The 23,817-nt window shown below is 40.6% G+C and overlaps 2 protein-coding genes across 2 annotated transcripts in view; one reads left to right on the top strand and one right to left on the bottom strand.

The window, feature by feature from the left end:
• The window catches only part of LOC134340540 (growth/differentiation factor 11-like), a 29,898-nt gene extending 19,476 nt beyond the window's left edge, over positions 1 to 10,422 (top strand). The window contains exons 2-3 of the mRNA XM_063037901.1: positions 1,878 to 2,251; positions 9,535 to 10,422. Of these exons, the coding sequence (XP_062893971.1) occupies positions 1,878 to 2,251; positions 9,535 to 9,915 (755 nt within the window). The 3' untranslated portion in view covers positions 9,916 to 10,422. The remainder of the gene's footprint in view (positions 1 to 1,877; positions 2,252 to 9,534) is intronic.
• A 2,548-nt stretch (positions 10,423 to 12,970) lies between these two features.
• The window catches only part of sarnp (SAP domain containing ribonucleoprotein), a 37,826-nt gene continuing 26,979 nt past the window's right edge, over positions 12,971 to 23,817 (bottom strand). The window contains exon 9 of the mRNA XM_063037811.1: positions 12,971 to 13,084. Within this exon, the coding sequence (XP_062893881.1) occupies positions 12,971 to 13,084 (114 nt within the window). The remainder of the gene's footprint in view (positions 13,085 to 23,817) is intronic.

Below are 23,817 nucleotides of genomic sequence, written 5' to 3' on the forward strand. Positions count from 1 at the left end.
CTGTAATATCCCAATCATTTTGCATCCCCCTGCCATTTTTCTTCATTGTACCTTTCAGATAAAATTCTTAAAACAGAAAATATAATGATCAATACTTACTGATTAATGCTCCAATGCTCCAGTTTCTTAGTATCTGACAGATTTTCTGCTGTAACTTCATGCATTTCCACAAGTAAGGAATCTTCCATTACTCCACCACCCTGCAGTGAGGCATCCTCGGTAAGATGGCATCACTGTACCCAAGTGACCATCCCTACGAAACACCTTTGTGGCTCACGATGATTAAATTGCTTTTCAAATAAAGTATTTATTTGGTCTAAGTGCGAAATGCTGGTAGTTTCACATGGAAGCAGAGCCAACACCAGGTGGAACCTAGTCCTACATCACTACAAAACAGTGAAGCAACAACTCTCATCTTAATGGGCTGGAATTCAATTTTAGGAGGGTGTGTTGCTCAAATTTTATTTTATTTATTTGCTCCTGGGAGGTAGATAATGCTAGTAAAGCTGGCATTTATTGGGTATCTCTCATTTCCATCTTGGCCATTTCAGAGTAGACAACCATATTGATGGGTCTGGAGTCACATATTAACCAGATGGGGTAAGGATGGCAGATTCCTTTCCCTGAAGGATATTAGTGAACCAGATGGATTTTTACAACAACATTAATTTAATGGTCGCTATTATTGATTTTATCTTACCAAGAAATTTAATGCTTATTTAATGACAGCTTTAAGTTCGTCGGCTAATATGTTGAGATTCATCCTGTCACTGGCTTACTTCCAGATTCTAGTTCAGTAATTTAGCTACCATAAAACCATAGAAACACAGTGCATAACAACTGCTTTTTATTTCACTTTGTAAAGGTACACTCTGAGTAGAGAGACAACTTTGTGATCAGTTTGGTTTCCGTTAAAAGTGACATTTTTTTCTTAACTAACCGTTTATTCTCTTTCACAGCATAAAACTGAATTCAGTGCTTAGGTCAAAGTTCCAAACAGCCAATTATATTAGTTAGCTGCAAATGTTTCAATCATATATGTATCAGCTGGTGATGAAACTGTCTAATCAAATGAACTAATTTGCTTCAATTCTACCCAACCAGATATGTATCAATTCCATCAGCCAAGTGTACTATTGGCTATGAATCCAATCATGGATGTGTTAGTTGGTTACAATCCTGTCCTATTAGTTATATACTAGTGGCTTTAATTCTATCCAAGCAGATATATATGAGCTGGTAATGATTCTATCAGTCAAAATTATTAGTTGCCTCTAATTCTATCCAGTCACGTGTACCAGTTCCCTGAGATTTTATCCAATCAGACACACATTAGTTGGAAATGATGCTTTGCTGCACGCTTAACTGCTCGGTGGGTGGGGGGGGGGTGTGCCGTTGCTTTGTTGCTGCTGGGGGAGGGGGGTCGTTGCTCTGTTGCTGCTTGTGCGTGGGAGGGGGAAGCTGGGGGGTGCTTTGGGGTTCTAACGTTTAACTGTCATTCATCCTTTGGGGCACTCCTCTGTTTTTGTGGATGTTTGCAAAGAAGAATTGTTTCAGGATGTATATTGTATACATTTCTCTGACATTAAATGTACCCATTGAAACCCATTGAAATGATCATAACCAATCAAGCATACCAGTTGGTAAGATTCTATGTAATCAAATATTTAATTGCTTCAATTTATCTAGTCATATACGTATGTATTTTTGACTTCCATTCTTTCTAATCACTTGTATGAGTTGCTACAATTCTATCCAATCAGATATGGGTTAGCTGTCTATAACACTATCCAAATTTACTAGATGGCTACAGTTCTATCCAACCAGATATATATTAGTTGGCTTTGATTCTGTTTCTTGATTTGTTCTTTTTGTAGCTGACCCCTGTGTCCAAGTGGATGGGAGTCCAAAATGTTGCTTTTTTAAATTTAGCCCCAAAGTCACATTTACAAATGTGGTGCGAGCTCACCTGTGGGTTTACCTGCGACCAGTACTGCACACCTCCACGGTGTATCTGCAGATCCTCAGGCTGAAACCTGTGACGGAAAAGGGCAGCAGGCACTCGCGGATCCGATCCTTAAAAATAGACATGGACTCCCGCAATGGGCGCTGGCAAAGCATCGACTTTAAGCACGTGCTGCAGAACTGGTTCAAGCAACCGCACACCAACTGGGGTATTGAGATCAACGTCTTTGATATGGATGGGAATGACTTGGCCATCACATCTCCAGGAAATGGAGAGAAGGGACTGGTAAGTACGGTTCACGTTACGTCCTGTGTTAAGGAGGCACAGGTATTCCTGGTTTACAGAGAAACCCACACAAATAGAGCCTGTGATTAGTGACTGAAGACAGCATTATTAAGCATCTAATGGGAGGACAGTTGGTAAATGGCGATAATTGGAAAAGAGCTAAAGAAAAAGATGCTGCTGGAGTGAATATTTTTTTACATGGTAGGAGATTAATAATTGCTGCTGTACAGAGGGATGTGGGTGTGGTGGTTCACAAGACACAAAGGTAACAGGTAGCCAGAGTAAACAATGATAAAGACAAATGGTGTGTTGCCTCTATTGCAAGGGGGTTTAGAGTGCAAGAGTAAGGAGATTGGACAGAACTTTGATAAGACTTCCTTTGGAAGTTCTGCGTGGAGTTTTGGTCTCCATACCCAAATGCTGGTCTACAGGTCTGCTGAGAGTAGATTTACTGGATGGATGACTGAAACAAGGAGGTTGTACTATGAAGAAGGAATAAAATTGCTCTAAAAATCAATGGAGTGAGCAGAGATCTCATTGAGACATGAAAGATTTTCAGAGAAACTACCAAAGATAATCAGAGGCTGTTTCCTGTGAGTGGAGAGGCTTGACCTGGGGGCAGAGTCTCTGGAGAAAGGGCCGACTCTTTAGTATGAACGTGAGGAGGAATTTCTTCATTCAGATCTCCCCCACCAGAGTCTGTGTGTCCTCAGTCACTGAGCATGTGCAAAGCTGAAACTTGTACATTTATGGGCACCAAGGGTATAGCAGGTTATGGGCACTGGATGGGGAAGTAGATTTTAGGTACGTGATTTACCATGACCTTACTAAATGTCAGAGCAGGCTTGAGGGCTGAACAGCTTGCTCCTACTCTTACTTTGAACATTTTGAAAGATGTTGGCTGGCAGAATTATTGTGAGGGCAGAGATTGACATTCCAGTTTGGATGGATGAGAGGCCATCTCACTTAAAAGGTACTCGTGGCTTGGCAGGTGAGATGTTTCTCCTGCCTCAGGTTTTTAGAACCAGGGATCAAAGTCTCAAAATAAGGAGAACAGACAAGAAGAAAATTCTGCACCCAGAGAGTGGTAAGTCTTTGGAACACTCTCCCCAGGAGGGCTGTTGAAGCTTGGTTGCTGAATATATTCAACAGAGAGTGATAGATTTTTGAACATTTAAGAAGTTGCTGTGGGAAACTGGGTCTGAGGCAAAAGATCATCTTTACTCTGACAAAGCAAACAGGTTGTTTTTGAAAAGCTCACTCCTGCATCTATCTTTTCTGTTCTTATCATGGCTGAGTTTTTTTTCCAATAGCTTACCACTGTCAAAATCTATTTAATTGTTCTGAAGGGAAATTGGCACTGGAGTGCTGACTGGTGCAATGTGCCTGCTCTCTGGACTTGTTATGTGCCACAGAACCTGTGCAAAGCACATCCCGAGGATCCAGTTGCTTCGCTGTTAAGTTCAGTGGGTTGTCCAATTTCCTCAACACCCCAACTCTCCTCAGCAGTCCATCTTTCTCTCAAGGGATATTAAGGAGGCATAAACTGTTCTCCCAGACACTTTTCAGAGTATAAAAGTTGCTTTGAGATCTCTCATTTTTGGAAAGAGAATGCGAAGAGCGCAAAGGGGAGAAACAAACAGTTTCAGCCAGCTAAACCTCTCCCATGATTGCTAATCTTGCCTTGCAAGGTGACCATGGTAGGTGGGGTGAGAAATGGAAGTGATACAGTCATGGGGAAAGCTCACCGTTGTAAAGTTGTGGCGATGCAGCAGGCCCTTTAACCTCAGCACCACAGTTAAATCTGACATCGCCAGTCATTTTTCTCCGTGCAATGTGTGGAAGCTTGCTATGCGCAATTGGCTGCTGCAATTTTGAACAGCTTTAGGACAGCTGAAGTCGCAAAAGGTGCTATAAAAGTGCTTTTTGTTTATAATTGCTGAAAGCTCTTTGCGTTCATCAGTTTGCTTTGCTTTCTGTTATAAATTGTGACTGGCTGGAATACGCTCATGACCTTCCACTCCTGCAGGCGTTTGATTGATAACAAGGTATAGCTTGCCAATGGTTTACTTGCAGATAAAATTAAAACCTGACCTGGCCTGTGGAGATATTTGTTTTTCATACCTGATCAACTATAGCCATAAATAACAAGTTCAAATGTACTATTGATTGTGTGATAGCGGAAGTCATTTTTGGAAGGCAGTTGGAAAGAAGGCCTTGCTGTTGCAAAGTACTGAGTCAGCCTGAGCTAACCCAACCAGAACCTAAATATATGACCAGAACATTACCTGCTCCAACCCAACCTGAGCACAACTTGTTAGCTCCTATAAGACTCTACTTGTGTGACCAGGATCAATTGGCTACTTTGCAAACATGAGCCCAAGGAAATGAGCATTGTAAGCAGTTTAGCCAAGAATGGGCTGGACCTGAACCCACTGGTTCTGTGTCCACTTTACCCTCCCTCCCCTCCCACCCCCTTTCTCCTTACTCTAGTCAAACTTGTCACTCAGGTGCATTGCAGTCTTGATTTCCTGCTTCCATCCTCAGCTCTCATTGTGTCAAGCTATATTTTCATCAACATCCCTACCCCACAGGACCACTGAGAACTCATTTCAGCAAACTCTCCCTGTCCAACTCACTGCACCCACTACTGACCTGGTTCTCTGTGCCAGTGTCCCTGGCACCTCCTTGTAGACGTCTGCTCACTTGGGAAAAAAGAATAGCCTTCACCACCTTACTATGGACTGTCACGTTGACAACGTTGTCTTAATGGAAAGTAGGTCAGTGATAGCTTTCCCCAATACCAAGGCTGACTGATTTTCCCACTGTGTAGCTTCCTCTGCTTCTGTGGTAATCAATATCTCATCCTTGGTAATTTCATTCTCCATCTCACTTTATCAAGTTGTATCTTCAAGCTCAGTGCTTTCCTGCCCTTCTTTAATTTTCCATAAACTCAACATATGTTTAACTCATTTTCTGGATACCCAGAAAACTCTGCCTCCAAGCAACCACTGCTGAAACCCTCAGCCAATTATCTGTGACGTCTGGACTTGCTACTCCAATGGACTCTGACTGACCTCTCTCAATCCAATGTCCAGAAAGCAAACTCTGCCGCCCCACATGTTATCATGTGAACAGACCCATCCACCCACAGCCCTGTGTACATTGATACACACAAATCTGCAGCAGTTCAAGGAAGCAGCCGCTCACCACCACTTCAAGGACTTTTAAGGATGGATAATAAATGACTACCTTGCTAGCACCATCCAGATCCTGAAAATTAGGTCAAAAGATGCAATAGGAAGTGGCTGTTAGGTGTACATAAACTTTAATAGAAACATACAAAACCTACAGCACAATACAGGCCCTTCGGCCCACAAAGCTGTGCTGAATATGTCCTTACCTCAGAAATTACCTAGGGTTACCTATAGCCCTCTATTTTTCTAAGCTCCATGTACCTATCCAGGAGTCTCTTAAAAGACCCTATCGTATCTGCCTCCACCACTGTTGCCAGCAGCCCATTCCACACACTCACCACTCTCTGCATAAAAAACTTACCCCTGACATCTCCTCTGCACCTACTTCCAAGCACCTTAAAACTATGCCCTCTCGTGCTAGCCATTTCAGCCCTGGGAAAAAGCCTCTGACTATCCACACGATCAATGCCTCTCATCATCTTATACACCTCTATCAGGTCACCTCTCATCCTCCGTCGCTCCAAGGAGAAAAGGCCAAGTTCACTCAACATATTCTCATAAGGCATTCTCCCCAATCCAGGCAACATCCTTGTAAATCTCCTCTGCACCCTTTCCATGGTTTCCATATCCTTCCTGTAGTGAGGCGATCAGAAGTGACCACAGTACTCCAAGTGGGGTCTGACCAGGGTCCTATATAGCTGCAACATTACCTCTCAGCTCCTAAACTCAATCCCACGATTGATGAAGGCCAATGCACCGTATGCCTTCTTAACCACAGAGTCAACCTGTGTAGCAGCTTTGAGCGTCCTATGGACTCAGACCCCAAGATCCCTCTGATCCTCCACACTGCCAAGAGTCTTACCATTAATACTATATTCTGCCATCATATTTGACCAACCAAAATGAACCATCTTACACTTATCTGGGTTGAACTCCATCTGCCACTTCTCAGCCCAGTTTTGCATCCTATCAATGTCCCACTATAACATCTGACAGCCCTCCACACTATCCACAACACCCCCAGCCTTTGTGTCATCAGCACATTTACTAACCCATCCCTCCACTTCCTCATCCAGGTCATTTATAAAAATCACAACGAGAAGGGGTCCCAGAACAATTCCCTGAGGCACACCACTGGTCACCGACCACCATGCAGAATATGACCCATCTACGACCACTCTTTGCCTTCTGTAGCAAGCCAATTCTGGATCCACAAAGCAATGTCCCCTTGGATCCCATGCTTCCTGGCTTTCTCAGCTTTGCTGAAATCCATATACACTACACCTACTGCTCTACCTTCATCAATGTGCTTAGATACATCCTCAAAAAATTCAATCAGACTTGTAAGGCATGAACTGCCTTTGACAAAGCCATGCTGACTATTCCTAATCATATTATGCCTCTCCAAATGTTCATAAATCCTGCCTCTCAGGATCTTTTCCATCAACTTACCAACCACTGAGGTAAGACTCACTGGTCTATAATTTCCTGGGCTATCTTTACGCCCTTTCTTGAATAATGGAACAACATTCGCAACCCTCCAATCCTCCGGAACCTCTCCTGTCCCCATTGATGATGTAAAGATCATTGCCAGAGGCTCAGCAATCTCCTCCCTCACCTCCCACAGTAGCCTGGGGTACATCTTGTCTGGTCCCGGTGACTTTTCCAACTTGATGCTTTCCAAAAGCTCCAGAACATCCTCTTTCTTAATATCTACATGCTCAAGCTTTTCAGTCCACTGTAAGTCATCCCTACAATTGCCAAGGTCCTTTTCCGTAGTGAATACTGAAACAAAGTACTCATTAAGTACCTCTGCTACATCTTCCAGTTCCATACACACTTTTCCACTGTCACACTTGCTTGGTCCTATTCTCTCACGTCTTATCCTCTTGCTCTTCACATACTTGTAGAATGCCTTGGGGTTTTCCTTAATCTTGTCCACCAAGGCCTTCTCGTGGCCCCTTCTGGCTCTCCTAATTTCTTTCTTAAGCTCCTTCCTGCTAGCCTTATAATCTTCTAGATCTCTATCATTACCTAGTTTTTTTAAACCTTTCATAAGCTTTTCTTTTCTTCTTGACTAGACTTACAACAGCCTTTGTACACCACGGTTCCTCTACCCTACCTTCTTTTCCCTGTCTCATTGGAATGTACCTATGCAGAACTCCACGCAAATATCCCCTGAACATTTGCCATATTTCTTCCGTACATTTCCCTGAGAACATCTGTTCCCAATTTATGCTTCTAAGTTCCTGCCTGATAGCCTTATATTTCCCCTTACTCCAATTAAACACTTTCCTAACTTGTCTATTCCTATCCCTCTCCAATGCTATGGTAAAGGAGATAGAATTGTGATCACTATCTCCAAATTGCTCTCCCACTGAGAGATCTGACATCTGACCAGGTTCATTTCCCAATACCAGATCAAGTACAGCCTCTCCTCTTGTAAGCTTATCTACATATCGTGTCAAGAAACCTTCATGAACACACCTAACAATCTCCACCCCATATAAACCCCTTGCTCTGGGGAGATGCCATTCGATATTTGGGAAATTAAAATCTCCCACCACGACAACTCTGCTATTATTACACCTTTCTAGAATCTGTCTCCTGATCTACTCCTCGAAGTCCCTGTTGCATTCTAACTGACAACTCAGTGGATATGAATTTTGACAACTTTTAAGTATGTAACTTTGAATTTGAAAAGCAAGTCTAAAATATCTGTGGCACATATATTATTTAAACTATGGATTTAGGGCAAATTTATCAATGCACTTAAAATGGATGCTCGGGTTGGGTAATTTGCAGTAATAGACTTACTTTATAAATTTTAAGCATCTTTGAAATCTGCCTGTACATTCAAAAGGACTTAAATCTGAGAAAGGACTTCCCATTGGCTTGTTGTGCACTTCTGTCATTTTCTAATTTTGTTCTAAACTTCCAGCATTTGGTTAATTTGCTTTTTTTAAAAAAAACATCAAAACTACTACTGGATTTCCATAAATAGACTCAGCGAATTTCAGCCAATTTCTAGGAATCTGACTGCATTCTGATAATGTGCTTAAAATGGCTGCTTGTGGGAGGTGAATTTCATCCACACTTAAACTGGCTACAAAGGTAACCTGTCAGTGCATTTAGAGCACCTGCTGGTTAAATATCAATACTGAGAGTGGTTTTTAAATTGCTATGAGGTTTGTGAGATGGTTAACTGTGCATCAAAAATGCCCATGATCATTTAAAAAATTCTTGCACTATAAATAGTGCAAGTAGTGCAAATTAGAAGATGAATGTATGTACAATCAAAGATTCATACAGCCCCTTCAGCCACCTCATCCATGATAGATGTGATGCTTAACTACACTAATCCCATTTGCTTGCAGTAGGCCTGAATTCCTCTACACCTCTCCTATCAAAACACTTGTCCAGTGCCTTTTAAATGTTGCACTAATACCTACAACATGAGGTCCCAACTCTTGTACTCAATATTATGGTCTTTGAAGGCCTACATACCAAATAATAGCTTCTTCATTACCCTATCCAACTGTGTCACCATTTTCAGGAAATAATGGACTTGCACCCTTTCTGTACATCCTAAAGTGTTTGCCATTTACTTTTTATGTCCTACTGGAATATGACTTCCCAAAGTGCATTACCTTACACTTGTCTGCATTAAATTTCATTTGCCACTGCTCTATCCAGCTTTCCAGCTGACCCATATTCCTCTGTATCCTGAGGCAACCACCTTCTTTGCCATCTACAGTTCCACCAATTTTGGTGTTGTCTGAAAACTTACTGGTCAGGTCATCTACGTTCTCGGTCACTTATATACATCATAAACAACAGATGTCCCAGCACCGATCCCTATGGTACACCACTGATTTTCAGTCGGTAAAGCACAGTAGTATCAAGAGGACACCACTGACAGAACAGCAGAGATGTTCCCTTGGTGTCCTGCCCTGAGCATTTATGTCTCTGGTTCCATATTTTGTCCTTTGTTCCACCATAGCAGAGAAGAGTTAAGAGTTTTAATGACATGAAGAAAATGTATAGATACACTTGAATGAAAAAAACTCTCTCTCTTTTTGACAGCAACCATTTCTGGAAGTCAAAGTGGCAGAAACAAACAAACGCACCCGCCGAAACCTGGGGCTAGATTGTGATGAGCACTCCACAGAGTCCCGTTGCTGCCGCTTTCCGCTAACCGTTGATTTTGAGGCCTTTGGCTGGGACTGGATTATTGCTCCCAAACGATATAAAGCCAATTATTGCTCTGGTCAATGCGAGTACATGTTCATGCAGAAATACCCGCATACCCACCTGGTGCATCACGCCAATGCCCGAGGGTCAGCAGGCCCCTGCTGCACGCCAACCAAAATGTCGCCCATCAATATGCTTTACTTCAATGACAAGCAAGAGATCATCAACGGGCAAATCCCAGGCATGGTGGTTGATCGATGTGGCTGCTCCTAAAGCGAAAAAACAGCCAAATGTCTCCCCCCATCCCCCACCACTGAAACATTCATGATTCAAGAATGTGTCCAAACTATGCCATGCACTGTGCAATAAGGAGAGACAGACAGACAGACAGAGAGAGACAGAGAGACAGATCTAGAGAGAGCTCGAGAGATATTCTTAGAGAGAGAGTGAGAAAGAGAGAACCTCATGCATCAGAAACATCCCCTGTAAAAAAAGCCATTTAATAACTAGGACTAACTGATCCCAGATCCTCTCTCCTAACCCCCAACTGCACAACTGAAACAGTAACCACTGATCACAATATCAGAGCAAATAATCTTGGAGGAGTTGCTGAGGCCACCAATACCAGTGAAACGAATTATACTCAAAAACAAAAGATAATTGGGATCAATTTGTCAGTTTTGACTCAACAGATTTTGCAGATGCACGACCTTGCTAGGCAGTGGCCCCGTTTAATTTTGCTGTTTAAACAAAAAAAAATTAAAACATTAAAATCCCATTAGTCATGTGTTTGATTTGGAGAGGTAGGAAGGAAATAGTGAGCACCTATTTAAAAGGAAACAGTCAAACTACACATAAGCTGTTAAAGTTTGCAAAGTCATCTTCAACAATGTCTAAATGAAAATTTTAATGAGCTGTAGATAAATGAAGAGAAGCCAAGAGAGAAAGTGTTGCGCTTGTTCCTTACATAGCTGACCTACTTATCAATCTGACAGATAAAATGGCAGAAGGCACAAGGTACAGCCAATAAAAGTTTGGGATGAGGCTCAGCCTAGTTCTCGTGAAATTTTAACTTACACCTTTCCTTTGCTGATACCGACTGACCTCCTGTGTGAGTCCAATATATTACAGCCTTTTCTTCAGACACCCAGTGCTTAAAGCTTTCTCCCACCATCACACGCAGAAACTGCAAGTTATTACTGGATAACCATAACAGCCAAAAGCCCCTCTCTGCTTCTTTGACTTAGGAAGTTGCTACACTGTATGGGTACACATTTATGGTCTGACCTGGCCCAAAGCCTACCCATTCTGGCAATACCTCGGAGAGGATGGATAAAGCTGAAGTATCTGCATTCACACTTCTCTGTGGGGTTACAGCACAGATTCACCAGAATGACACTGGGGGTAAACACAACGTGCTACATTGACTGGAGTTCTCAGGGAGATAAGATTAAGGTGTGAACTATAACTAAGGTGGTGTAAATGACGCAAGTGGCATATAGGGTAGGCAGTGTGAAATTATTTCCTCTTGTGAGTGGCTCTAGAACAAGAAGGACGAGCTAAGCAGTTCAGAGTCGTGTCAGGAAACACTTCCCTATACTGGCAGCAGCAGAAATCTGGAATTATCTCCCCAAAGAGCTGTGGAACTGGGAGGCAGGTGGGGGTGGACTGTGGTGGGGGAACTTTCAAGATAGAGATAGATGAACAATGATTGGGTAACGGTGAACCTCCACCTTGATACTGGGGCAGAATGTTATCTCATCCAGACACTTGCCATCAACCAACAGTACTTCTACTCACACATAAGCTCCTTCTGTGCCAAGTATCCTTCATAATTTTATGGGTCAGTAAAAGGAAAGCCAGTAAAATTACAGAGCAGCAAGAACAATATATCAAAACTCAGACAATACCAGCACTGCAATCTAACTCTGGACTAGGGGAGGTTTTGCACTTTACTCTCTGTACTCTCACCTTTGATTTACAAAGCCCACATTGCCTCATCTTGTCCTATAGTTCATCCTTTCCCAAGAAGCACAATATACATCAACATCATTAAGACTGCACCATAATCAATGAAAAATTACAGTCACAGTGGGAGGTGCTGCTGCATTTGCTAATTCATGTGCTTGTTGTCATAATTGATGTGAGATACTCCTCCCCATTCTGAAATCTTCATTTAAATTTACCACAGATACTGCCAAAGTCTGTGCAAAGTATGCACCAACCTGCATACATGAAACTGTGCAAAAAAAGTCAAGAAGTAGATGGTAAATAGTTCATTTAAATGCACATGTCCCCGATGAATAAGGATTGGGGGTGAGCCAGCAGAGGTGATAAAGGGAGATGGCTGAGTAGATGGAAAATTATTCCCTCAGGTGAGAGAAATATAGAAGAGTGACACACACATTTAAAATCAGAACTAACAATTCAAATTCAGAGGAAATTTGCAACTGTCTCTTGCAACAAAACGGTTGTGATCAGGTGTCAATCAAGAATTTAACTAACAGATTGATTTAACAAACAGTAAAGTTATCAAAAGCTTCAAAGCCTAGGGGAGCAGATTTTGAACCAGGGCAGAGGGGGACTGAACTAGTTCCTTGCAAATGTCAAGCTTAAATCCTTCATAATCTAGATTTGTTGGATGGAAGGCTAAATGGGATGCAGTGCGTAATATTTTGGGGAGGTAACATGTAGTGAAAGACTGGGGGAAATGTAGAGCATTGAACTTAACTCTCATTACTATATTCTAATTATGAATTAAGTTAAAAGATCACACCTTGGGTTATCACCACACCAACCTATGTTCCCAAGTCAATCAGGAACTTACAACTGATGCCAAGACTGGTGCTTTAAAACATTCCGGGTGGCTGAGGCAGGAATTCCTCGTTCTGCAAGCAGAATGCTTCCTTAGGTCATCAATATTCATGAGGATATCTTTTTAATATGCACACTGTGCTGCTGACTTGCCAAACCACTCATGAATATGCCGATCAGAGAACAACGGCCTGAATGGATGGAAAGTGTTGACAGACATTGCAACCAAATAAACTCCAAAGGTTGCAAGAAGGCTTGTTAGCTTGCAGCGAATTGCGGCACGTTTCCTGACTGTCATTTTTTGGGCTGTGATGAAAATGTTAGAATGTTAATGAGTTACTTGGAGATCAGCAACACTCTGTGCATAATAAATCAGCTACTTGTGCATATAAGCATAAAGCTTGCTCTTCGATTAACCATTACTGTGATTTCTCTTAAAGAATCGATTCTGCCCTACCTTGATTTTAATTGCTGCGCCATTGACAGTCCTGCCCAAACTCAGATTTTCCCTTGCTTAGAGGTCTTTGCTTCCCTGTCCATCCTGAAATAACTCTTCAAATCCTACCTCTTTGACTGAACCTTTAGTCAGTTGCCCCAGTAGCTCCTTGTGCACCTTGGGGGTGTTTGGCTAGATTAAAGGCGCTTTACACATGGAAATTGTCAGTAAACAGGCTCTGTAGCAAAGAGCAGCTATTTATCGTCATACAAACAACCTTGGATGAACCAATTTGGATTATTTGTCATTCTTGTGTGTCCTAGCAATCAAATAAGAATAGAACTGGCAGAGGGTGTTGAGGAAAATGCCAGCTCACTTTGTTTTGTATGCTGGAGCAGAGGGAACTCAAAGAGAGAGAGGGACCGAAAAAAAAAACCTAGCCGAGAATATAATACGTCCACATTTATTTAAAAAAAATCAAACAGCCCAAAGTGACCTCAGTTGTGTAGAACTGCAATTGGGATAGCAAAAAGGAAAAATTAAGACAAGCGCTGGCAGAGTTAATTAGCTGAAACTGGTTCAACAGGCAGGAGGAGCGGTTGCCAGAGGACATCAGAGCTGAAGGGAGATGGGGAATTGTTGTCGAGCTCTGCAACTCGCTGTCTGAAAGGGTGGTGGAAACAGGTTCATAGAAACCTTTAAAAAGGGAGGGCGGTGTTAATGAATCTGTATTTAATAAAAGGAAAAGAAGGAGGGAGTGAAACCATTTGACAGGTCTGCTACAGGGGCAAACTGGGCTAATTACTTTCTTCAGTGCAGTATTATACAAAACACTGCAGATCCCGTAAATTTGAAATAAAAACAGAAAGTGGTAACACTCAGTAGGTCAGACAGCATCTGTGGAAAGAAAAATAGTCAATGCTTCATCAGAACTCGAAACAGTTCTTTCAAAAAGTTAGACATTGCAGGGGAGGGGTGGATAGAACAAAGCGAGTGTCTGTGACAGGATGGAACCCAGGAAACGGAACAACTCGCGTGTAGGTGGTACCGCCTGAGCAAGGAAGGGTCTGGCTTGTTGAATGCAGCCAATCTGTCTGGAGGCAGTGTAAATGTGAGACAAATGAGAAAAATACTGGAGTTGTAAAATACAAAACTGTAGTCAGAATAAATCTGAAATACAGATTTTGTGTGCTGCTTTCAATATACACGATGTGGTGGTATCTATTTGGAGGTGCCAGGTGCAGATTGGGTGACCAACTTGTAGATCCTGAGCTTCATTTACCCCCCATCTTAATTCCCCACCCCTTCCGACTGTCTTTGGACTCTTTCAATGTTTCAACAAAGCGTAGAAGTGCGAGCAACAGCACCTCATCATCCATCGGGCACGTTACGACCCTCAAAACTCAACACTAACTCTTAACAATTTCATACATGCTGGGCAGTTCTGATCTAATCAACAGGTAATATTAACAACATCTGTATCTCCACAATAGCGGTCTTGAGCACCCAGCACTCTCCTTTACTTCAGATTTCCAGCAACTGCGCTATTTAGCGTTTCACTGTTTAGGAATTGGTTTCCCCTCTCACCGGTCCTCTTTCATCATCCTATTTAAGCCTACGATGCTGGCACCACCACTTATGTTTTTCCAGTGTCTCTTGGACTCTACCTTAACACAAACAACCCCTTTGTCTTCTTTGCTAAAGCATTTGGTTCTTTAATTCTTCCTAGTTCCAATGAAAGATTATTGACATGAAATGTAACAGTTTCACACTCTTCAGATGCCATCTGACCGGACTTGGTTTTTTTCAAAAAGTTGGAAATACCACCAGCACTAAAATTACGGGATTGGGGCTAGGTGGGATTATATTTAAAATATTATTGACACTAACTATTGATCATCGATAATATTGACCCAAAGAACTTCAAATTCGGGTATCTAGATGTATCACTCAGTCCTAATTACAGGCCACTGAATAGTGGGTATAACATGATTCAGTCCATTACTGTAGCCCCTGACAGATTCATACATTATACCTGTCCTCACTACCGCACTAACTGCTCCCCTATCGCCAGTCTCACACATTGAAACCACCAACCCCCACCACAGATACACCTTACAACTACTCTGACCACCACCACAACCTTGCTCGCAACAACAAAGCCACCTAACAGGTGAAGTGCTGGACCCCACCCAGAACTGGAAAGAGGAGAGAAATTGGGATTAGCAATTGGATGGCACCAAATTTGGGTTTTAAAAGCTAATAGATTGCAGGAGAAAGGGATAAAGGAGCGGAGTTATCGACAGTTCTGAATTTATGTGAAGGAGTATGATTTCAGCACAGGGAACGTATAGGGAGAAGTCTGTATATGCAAGTAAAAACATTTAAGGTCTGGGAGCTTCCAGAATAGCTCGTGTCACCAAAGTTTGTAATGGATTATGATGGACATTCCTTCTTCTCCAATACAAGTGCTGTTTCTAATTGTAGAGAAAAGACCAATGCCCCGCTGATTGGAACGGATATTATTGAAATGTTAGTACAACCCACACAAGTTGTTGCCGAAAATTTCTTTCAAATAGTCTCTTATTTAAAAGCAAAACCTAGCAAGACTGAAGAGGTGAATAGTACCTGGTCTGGAATTCGACCAAGGATGTAGTGAGATTGCAATGTTTGGAAACTGAAGGTGTTTGTCTACCATAAAAAAACTCCAGGACTAGATTGTTGTTTTGAATTCATGCATTATATACAAATCAGAACTTCAGTACCTACCTCAGGTTATTGTCTTACTAGAGGAGGTAGTAACTTTTCAAATTAGAAACCATTTTCTGAATGTCTTCTGCATTGGAGGAAGTGTTATACTGTATATAACTGAACAGGATTCTGATGGAGGACCTCAAGGTTTGCAAAGGAAAAAGGAAAAGGAAGCTCATTTCAATACGAGAACCTTGAAGGGACACTACTGAACTGTAAGGGGAGGATGAAAATCACAGGCAATGCACCCAAGATGTGAACAAGTCCAACTGCCTAATTTGCCCAAAATATTCATGACACTTTGATCCTGCTCAGGTTAAGGCTCATCTGGAAAATCGCGACTGTCCTCACTGCAGAAAGGTAGTTCCTATTGTTCAAAGTACTTAGAGATCCAAAATCTGACAAGTTTTGGGAGCACAACACTCTTTCTTAGGTTCAGTTCAATTATAACTGGCCCTTCTTTAAAAGAACTAGACAAATTAATATTTGCTTTAAAAAAAAGCACTTTTCCAAGTCTCGCACATAGGGTTTTGATGTTTATGTATGAAATCTTTAGTCATGGTTATTGAAAAGGTACAGTGTTCGTAGGAGTAGTAGTAGTTCCAAGGTTAATTAGAGTTTAAAACCTTTTAATTAACCTTTGTTTCTCAAGTTTAAGGGTCCTCCATCGACTTTAAAGGAAACAATGCCTCCCTTTATCAGGTTACTGTAACCTGAAGACAACAGTGGCTAGCAGCACCCATTTCTGACATTTACTTCCAATTTCACCCTATTGCATATTTAGTTGCTTCCTTCAGCATCTGTACACATCTTTATTAATTTATGGGTAATAACGGAAGCTTAAAAATACCCTAAAATTACATGGGATAGTTGTGCTGCAATAGAAGTACTCTGTCATTGAACGTGGTTTGGAAATGTATGAAAGCATGTTCAGATTATTTTGGGAATAACTGTTGCACTATGGAAAGTTAAAGAAATGAGATGCTTATCACACAACTGCATTACACTCCTAATGTGCAGAGCTCATGGTACAAGTGCAAAGTTTGATCATGGATACAATTATGCTAATTAAGTACTCGAGTGAATACATTTTTACCAAGTCTGTATTTTACCGGGGGGGGAGTGGCACACTACACCAACTTTCACAAGTGTACTATATTCACGACCATTCCTAGAGAGTCTTTCAATTAAAAAAACATTGTGCATATTCAGCTCTCCAGTGCAATATGATTTGAAGTACCAAAACAGCCTCAATTTTAGCTAGCTTTTCAGGAAAAGTTATCATCCCATACTAAACTGAAATACAAGGGGTTAAGCCATTTTTACTATGCATTTACAAGTATAACTAAGTATATTAAGGTAAGGTCTTTGATAATACAGTACATAATCACACAGATTTTGTGAACTTGTGTACAATCGTTTATTAAACTAACACTTGCAAATAAGGGTGTGTTAGAATCCAGGTGGTGATTTTAACTATATTGGATCAGGTTAATGGAAACAAAAAGTTGAACATTTGGTTGTAATGGCAAAATTCCAACATGAGCACCATCACAATTAAAAGACCAATGTTTGCTAACTTTTTACCCTTTTGAGTTTGCATGAATCAGTTCAGTGCATTGATGTCAAATGTTATAAATGCTCAGTTGCCATTCGACCGTACATATTAAGTTTGTGTTATTGTAGATGACAGTGTTTGGACTGATAGAGTGAGGATGCAGAACCACAGAGCTAGCCTGCAGGCTGTTTGACTCTGATAGTAAAGAGAAAAAAAAAGGTTCAGCACAGAGTGTTGAGCAAGATTGGCATCATGTATCCGGAAAGCAGCCTAGAGGCACAATTCAGATTTCAAACAGCTACCTAGTTTTTGAGGGCAAAGCAAATATTGTAACCATTATACGATAGACTAGGCACATTAATAATCATCTTGAACTATTTGAGGATAAAATTAAATGAGCTGTAAATCTTATGTAAGCTTTACATATGTAGTACAATATTGTATAAACTGGTTAATATAGTTGCTTGAATTAGTTCTGTTCATATTCTGTGCATTATTCCCTTTAAATCTATTGAATTTTGCTCAGTACAATGAAATATTTACACAGATAAAAGATAAAAGTGTTGTGTCTTTGAAATCTGAGTTGCAGAAAAATGTTCTGCTAACTATTTGAAACACTTGTTTTGATTTAGTTTGTGGTTGTTTGGAATACATCTTTGAGGAACAATAAAACATTTATATAGAACACAGTGCTGATTTTGCATTCCAACGATGAACCAAAACGCCAAAGTCCTTTAAGAGACGTAATAGGAATGGTTAAGATGCATGGAAGATTCACGGCAAAAAAAATGTCATAGATTACATAGTAGTGCACTAGAATACACACCCCAGATATGCATGCATTTAAAAAAGCTACGTTCCTACTGCAAGTAAGGTAATTTAGGTAATCTCAATCATTTACTTCATGGGTACAGGTGTAGAGCACAAAACTAGTTGGTGGTTTCACTTGCAGGCACTAGAGGAGCAGCTTTTCATTCAATACACATCCCCTCTAGCTGCACGAACAAGAAAGCCAAATTGCATTTGTATCCTTCCGACTCGGTCCTCAGGCCAAGCCATCTTCATTGTGCTATAAATCTCAACTGAAACTTGCATACCTGGCCTTTCTCTGCCTCAGGCACGGATTCTTTATGAGCTCATTTTGGAACTTTTGCTAGCCTCCTATTCCTTCTTCAAATAATTTCTGCAAATGTAAAGACCTTGAAGTAGGAGGAAGCAAACTTTTACTGGCTCTCAAAGTCACGCAACAGCATTCGAGCTTCATAGAGTCCAACAGGGTAAGATATAAATCAATGGACACCACCTGCAAGGTTCAACAGTGAGGTTGTTCCCGCTGAAGCCCTTCACTTTGTGACTTATTTACATTAGAAAAGAAAATTGTCTCATCTCTCCAGGAAGCACCATCTATTGCAGCTCTGTAATTGGCAATGGCCCTCATGAACAACTGCCATTTTCCCCCCATTGGCAGGCCTACTGGAAAACCATGCATGTGCTTACACAACTTCCCAGAGGGGCAGCTGGACAGCAACCAGGGACAGAACTGATTCTCCCCTTTCTAACTGATCCACCATGTGTAATTCCTGTTCTGGATAAAAGCAACCAGCTCAGAGCGAGAAACAGAAAAGTAATCTATATGGTAGAGAAAATTTCAAATTGAGGTTTGCCAGTAACAGTCTGCAGGCTTGTGCTATACAGCTCATATCCGATAATAAAGACATTATGACAAGTGGTACCATCATTCTAACAGCATCTCTAAATGTACCTATTCTTGCTGCAGCTTCAGGCACTCAAATTTATTATTGTGCTTGACAGTTTCCCCTCAATCAAATCTCACCCAAGTGGGATATAGGAGGAAGTTTATGGACTTTTACTTTAGTAGAGGACAAAGATGCAAGAGGCAGAAAGAATGACCAACTGAGAAAAGCAAATTCCTCTTATGTACTTGCTTTAGCTTCACCTTTAATGGGAAGAATGCATTTGGAACACATTCAATTAAAAAGTAAATGAAATATCACTCAAAATTTTCACAAAGGACCTAGTGACAGGAAAAGCATAGGGTTTGATCCCACGCCCTTTAGATGCAAACTGTTTAAGATTCCTTCTGTTTTAAGACCTGGTTTTTCCCACATACAACAGATGTGAGGAGGAAGACCCCCTACGAGTTCTCCATAAACCAAGGATAACACAAGAACACATTTAGGAATTCCTCTCTAATTACTGTTTATTCTCCTCTGGTGACAAAATAGGGCTAAACTTTTTAACCCTTACCTACCCAGACTCACATTTACTTTTAAAAAAAGTTCTTTTTCCAGGTCTTGCACATAGGATTTTGATGTTCATATATCAAATCTTTAGTCACGGTTATTAAAAAGGCATAGTGTTTGTTAGGAGAGGGAGTAGTTCCAAGGCTAATCACTCTTGTCTTAATGTTTCTCAAGTTTAAGGGAGGATAGATACTCCAAACTTCTTTTAAAAAATTGTTAGCTTTCCAACATTTTACCAAGGCTTTTACTATATTCTTACTTCAGCAAATACTGGATTTTTAAAAATACATGTATTGGACCGTGTCATTGCAAAATTGACTAAAAGCTGTCAAATATCGCAAACAAACCAATGCATTTAACACACGACCTCTTATCTATTGTTGCAGCTGACTGTTGTTCAAAGAACACCAGTGTGAACATGCACATCAGATAGAGGAAGGCTGAGAGCATTAGTGGGTTAGTTTGCGGCATGAAACAAACATTTAGTACTGTATGACAAGTGGGCCAGAGACACCCAGCTCTGTACGCTATGAATGTGTGGAAGGGAATAAAATTCACCTTGGACAGGTACAAAGTTAGTGGCAATAGATCAGCTGCTTGTTCTGTGACCCTCCCTTCCAATTTGCAAGTGGTTACAACTGGCCTCTGATAACGAGAGAATTGGCTGGGGGTTGGGAGAAAAGAACAAATATAAAAGCTCCAGAGGAATAGCACTGATAACTATAGCCCAAAAAAAAGGGTGGGCAACGCTGCATGGAATTGAAACAGCTGTGAGATCTGTGCACTGGAAGCAGAGCCCTGGGAAAGCAACTGACAGCTTGTTAAGTAGATTTTATTAGATGTAACTGGTGCTCTTTACTCTGAATCAAACTGTTACATTTACAACGTTTTTAGACTTAAAATGTATCCTGTTAATATTGTAAAATTCCAAACAAAATCCAAATTTTTAATTTGAACCACGTGGTTAGAAAATTGGAGCAACAGTTAACGTAGCCTTTTAACATGAGGTGAATCATAGAATAAAGTTTACTGGCAATTGAGGGTGGGCAAGGAACAAAGCAAAAAAAAGTACCATTAGGAGCATGAAAAGAGCTGTTGAGCTTGAAGATGTCAGTTGGAAGAGCTGGTGTTGTCCTCAAAAGAGTTAAACACTTGGTTGTAAAGGGAATTGTGAGAAAGGAAACTCAGTTCCATTCTCTCATCTACCTGTAACGAGCTCTTTAATAGAGCAAGCGGAACTAGTAGGGATGTGTGAACAGACAACACAAGCCACCCTGCACATCCTAGTTTCCTTCAATTCTCCTAAGTTGACACTTTAAAAACTGTACTCTGATTTTAAAGGATAGCAGGAAGATTTTTATACTGCAAGATTGGTTTTAACTGAAAAAAGTTTTCTTTTTTGAATCTTTACAATCAAATATCTAAGCAGATTTATAAAGATAGCCATGTAACACCAGACTGAAAAGCAATAACACAGGATTCCTGCAGATACTGTGGAAAAAAGGAACAATACACATTTAAGGCTCAGAAGCAAGGGTAACATCAGGACTGTTTGGACACGCTATTTGCCATTGATCCACTTCCTTAATGAAGGAGTACACTTTAACAGCAGGAACGTGATAGGAAGGGTAAGTAATTTGGCACAGCAGGACAAATTGATGATTGTTATACATGCCACAATTTGCTACAAGAGTACTGTTGAGTATTTTACACAAGGTCAAAGGTGTCACAGAACTCTGTGCCAAATCACATACTGGGAACATTTTTCCCTATTTTACATACATCCAAAAATACATTGCTAGAGCCAGAGCATGCAGAACTGTGGGATCAGTAGGCTCATTTTTCACAACAGTAGAATCAAACCAACCTATTCCTCTGTGATGGAAACTCATTCCATCCCAATCCATCTGAAGTCAAGTGATAATATTCACCATCCTTTCTCAAAATGTATTATCCCACGGCCCTGAAGTGCCTTTGCTCATAGGCTTAAGCTGCCCTGGATACCTCTGCACTCTAAGTCAGTTTGCAAGTTTCCTTGAGCAGGAAAGCAAGACACACAAGAGATAAAGCACTTATTTACAATACTGTCATCATTGTAATTAAGTAACATCCACTACTTCAATTCAGTATAATGCAGTTATTCAATTCTGTTCCAAAATAACATAACAGGTAGATCAGCTGACATTTGTTCACAAAAGACTGGTACTGGGGGATCAAACACCTTTTACATTCCCAGCATGCAGTCCTAAAGAATATTTGAAGCAAAGACCAGCCATTCTCCAGCTGGGGAAAGTGGAAACATACAGCTCCACACTGAGACGAGGACAGTAAGGTCCATTCTATAATGTAAATTTCCACAGTTCAGATAGAATCAAAGTAAAATAAAAATGTATTCAAATCTCAAGAGCACTCCTGCACCAGCATATTTTCCCCAGTTCCCTTATAACTTATCTTCTCATCTTTAGATATAGTTTATTTAGTAGTAAACAATGGTCTGTAGGCCAATCCCCCACAAGGAACCAAGCTGAGAATGTCCAACTGCATTTTAAGATACTTACACACCACGCCTGGGATAAACTGGAGTCAAAGGACATTAAAAGTTGTTTTATAATAACCACTTCCCAGCACATACATTGATACCCCCCAAGACTTCAAGACACAGGGAAGCACTCTTTCACTATGGAGTCAAGGCGTCACTGAAGAAGTGGTTTGTATTGAGTTTGTAGGAACACCACTTGATCTCAGTATTCACAGACCCTCTGTTCCAGATTTCTGTTCAGTGATCTCTGCTATAAGTTTGCAGTGCAAGCATAGGAGGTCAGCTGCTTTTTACTTAACCATCGCTACACTAAAGTTTATCCACATGCTTGGATGAACACTGGAGGAAAAAACTTAAAACAGGTAGGCTGAATACAGCCATTAAATGCGGAAGTCAGGCAAGAGAAGATTTGCTATGATGCCTCTATAGTCCAAAATTCGGCTGCGAAATCAAGTTAAAACAAGCATCAGCACTACTAGGTAAGAGAATATGCACAGAGAATGAAATCCCTCACTGCACATCTTATATTAGAGCTGAAATAAAAAATACCTTAAAAAGACAATGACAATGTGTTTAAAAAAAACACATGCATTTGTAGAAAATGTAGTCCAACAACTTGAAAAGCTGATTTTATTTGGAATTGGAAGGACTTTTTTAAAATGAGAAAACAAATGTCAGAACAAATACAAACCAAACCATTCATGTGTGAATACATTTAAACAGGAAAAATGCAAACTTACTAAGTAGCTGGATGTGAAATCATGTGCAGACAAGAGTTTTGCATTATATTACATCACACCACCTGTCAGTCTGTATGAAACAAGTCACCAGGTTTACATCACATGCCACCAGTTAAAGATCAAATATTTATTGTTCCAGTAAATCAAGCCATGTTGGAAGGCAGAGGTGGAAAGAAATGAGAGAATGGAATGTCACATTTCTGCCCTTTCATTTAAAATTTTAAAAGGGAATAGTTAGGTGCTTGCAGATTAAAATGCTTTGGGTCAAATGAATTACAAAATTCTGAAAAAACAGGGTTCAGCAGGTCATTTCACATCTGGACAGGGCACACTGGATATCACCCAATATTATTTTACTACTGGTTCCTATAGACCAGCTAAACTGCCATTAGTCCTTCAGTAAAGTAAACTTTAAAAAAAATCCCACCATTAAAAATATATTTAATGCTGGTTGCTGTTATTCATCTTAGGGATCAAAGTAAAACTACAATGAAGCAAAGGAGCAAGAGACAAATCAATTTCATTTCTTGACTGCATGCACAAGTTTGGAGTCCCTATCACTTCAGGTGTTTCTAGAAAATATAGCTGGCAGTGTATAATAACAAGACAAACACCTGTGCACAACCTTAGTTTCCCAATTAAAAAAAAAATTAAATTGAGTCACCCTGCCCATTGGGTTTTCACCATTGTTTGGTTGGACAGTGGATGAATAGTCACAAAGTCATGAGCTGTGCAGTATAAATTAGAAAGTGACCAGATGGATGGCAGTTGATGTTCATGATGGCTACTAACATCTCCAAGCCCATTTTGTTCAATGCTCAAACTCAATCAGAAAATACTAAACATTTGTCTTAAAAACACCAATTACCCTTTGTGTTCAATAGAATTTAAATTTTTCAGTCATGGATTGAGGAAGAGGTTGTATGGTGCATCTTCTTGAAGTAGCCTTAACTTCTGGAACAGCTTGCATCATGTCTCTGGCATATCTCACATAGAAGGGATTCCCACATCAATCTTATTACCCCTTCCCACCCTGTCCATCAAGGCTTTACTACACTTAAATGTTTAAAATC

The sequence above is a fragment of the Mobula hypostoma genome, chromosome X1, assembly GCF_963921235.1.
Source record: "Mobula hypostoma chromosome X1, sMobHyp1.1, whole genome shotgun sequence".
Taxonomy (NCBI): Eukaryota; Metazoa; Chordata; class Chondrichthyes; order Myliobatiformes; family Myliobatidae; genus Mobula; species Mobula hypostoma.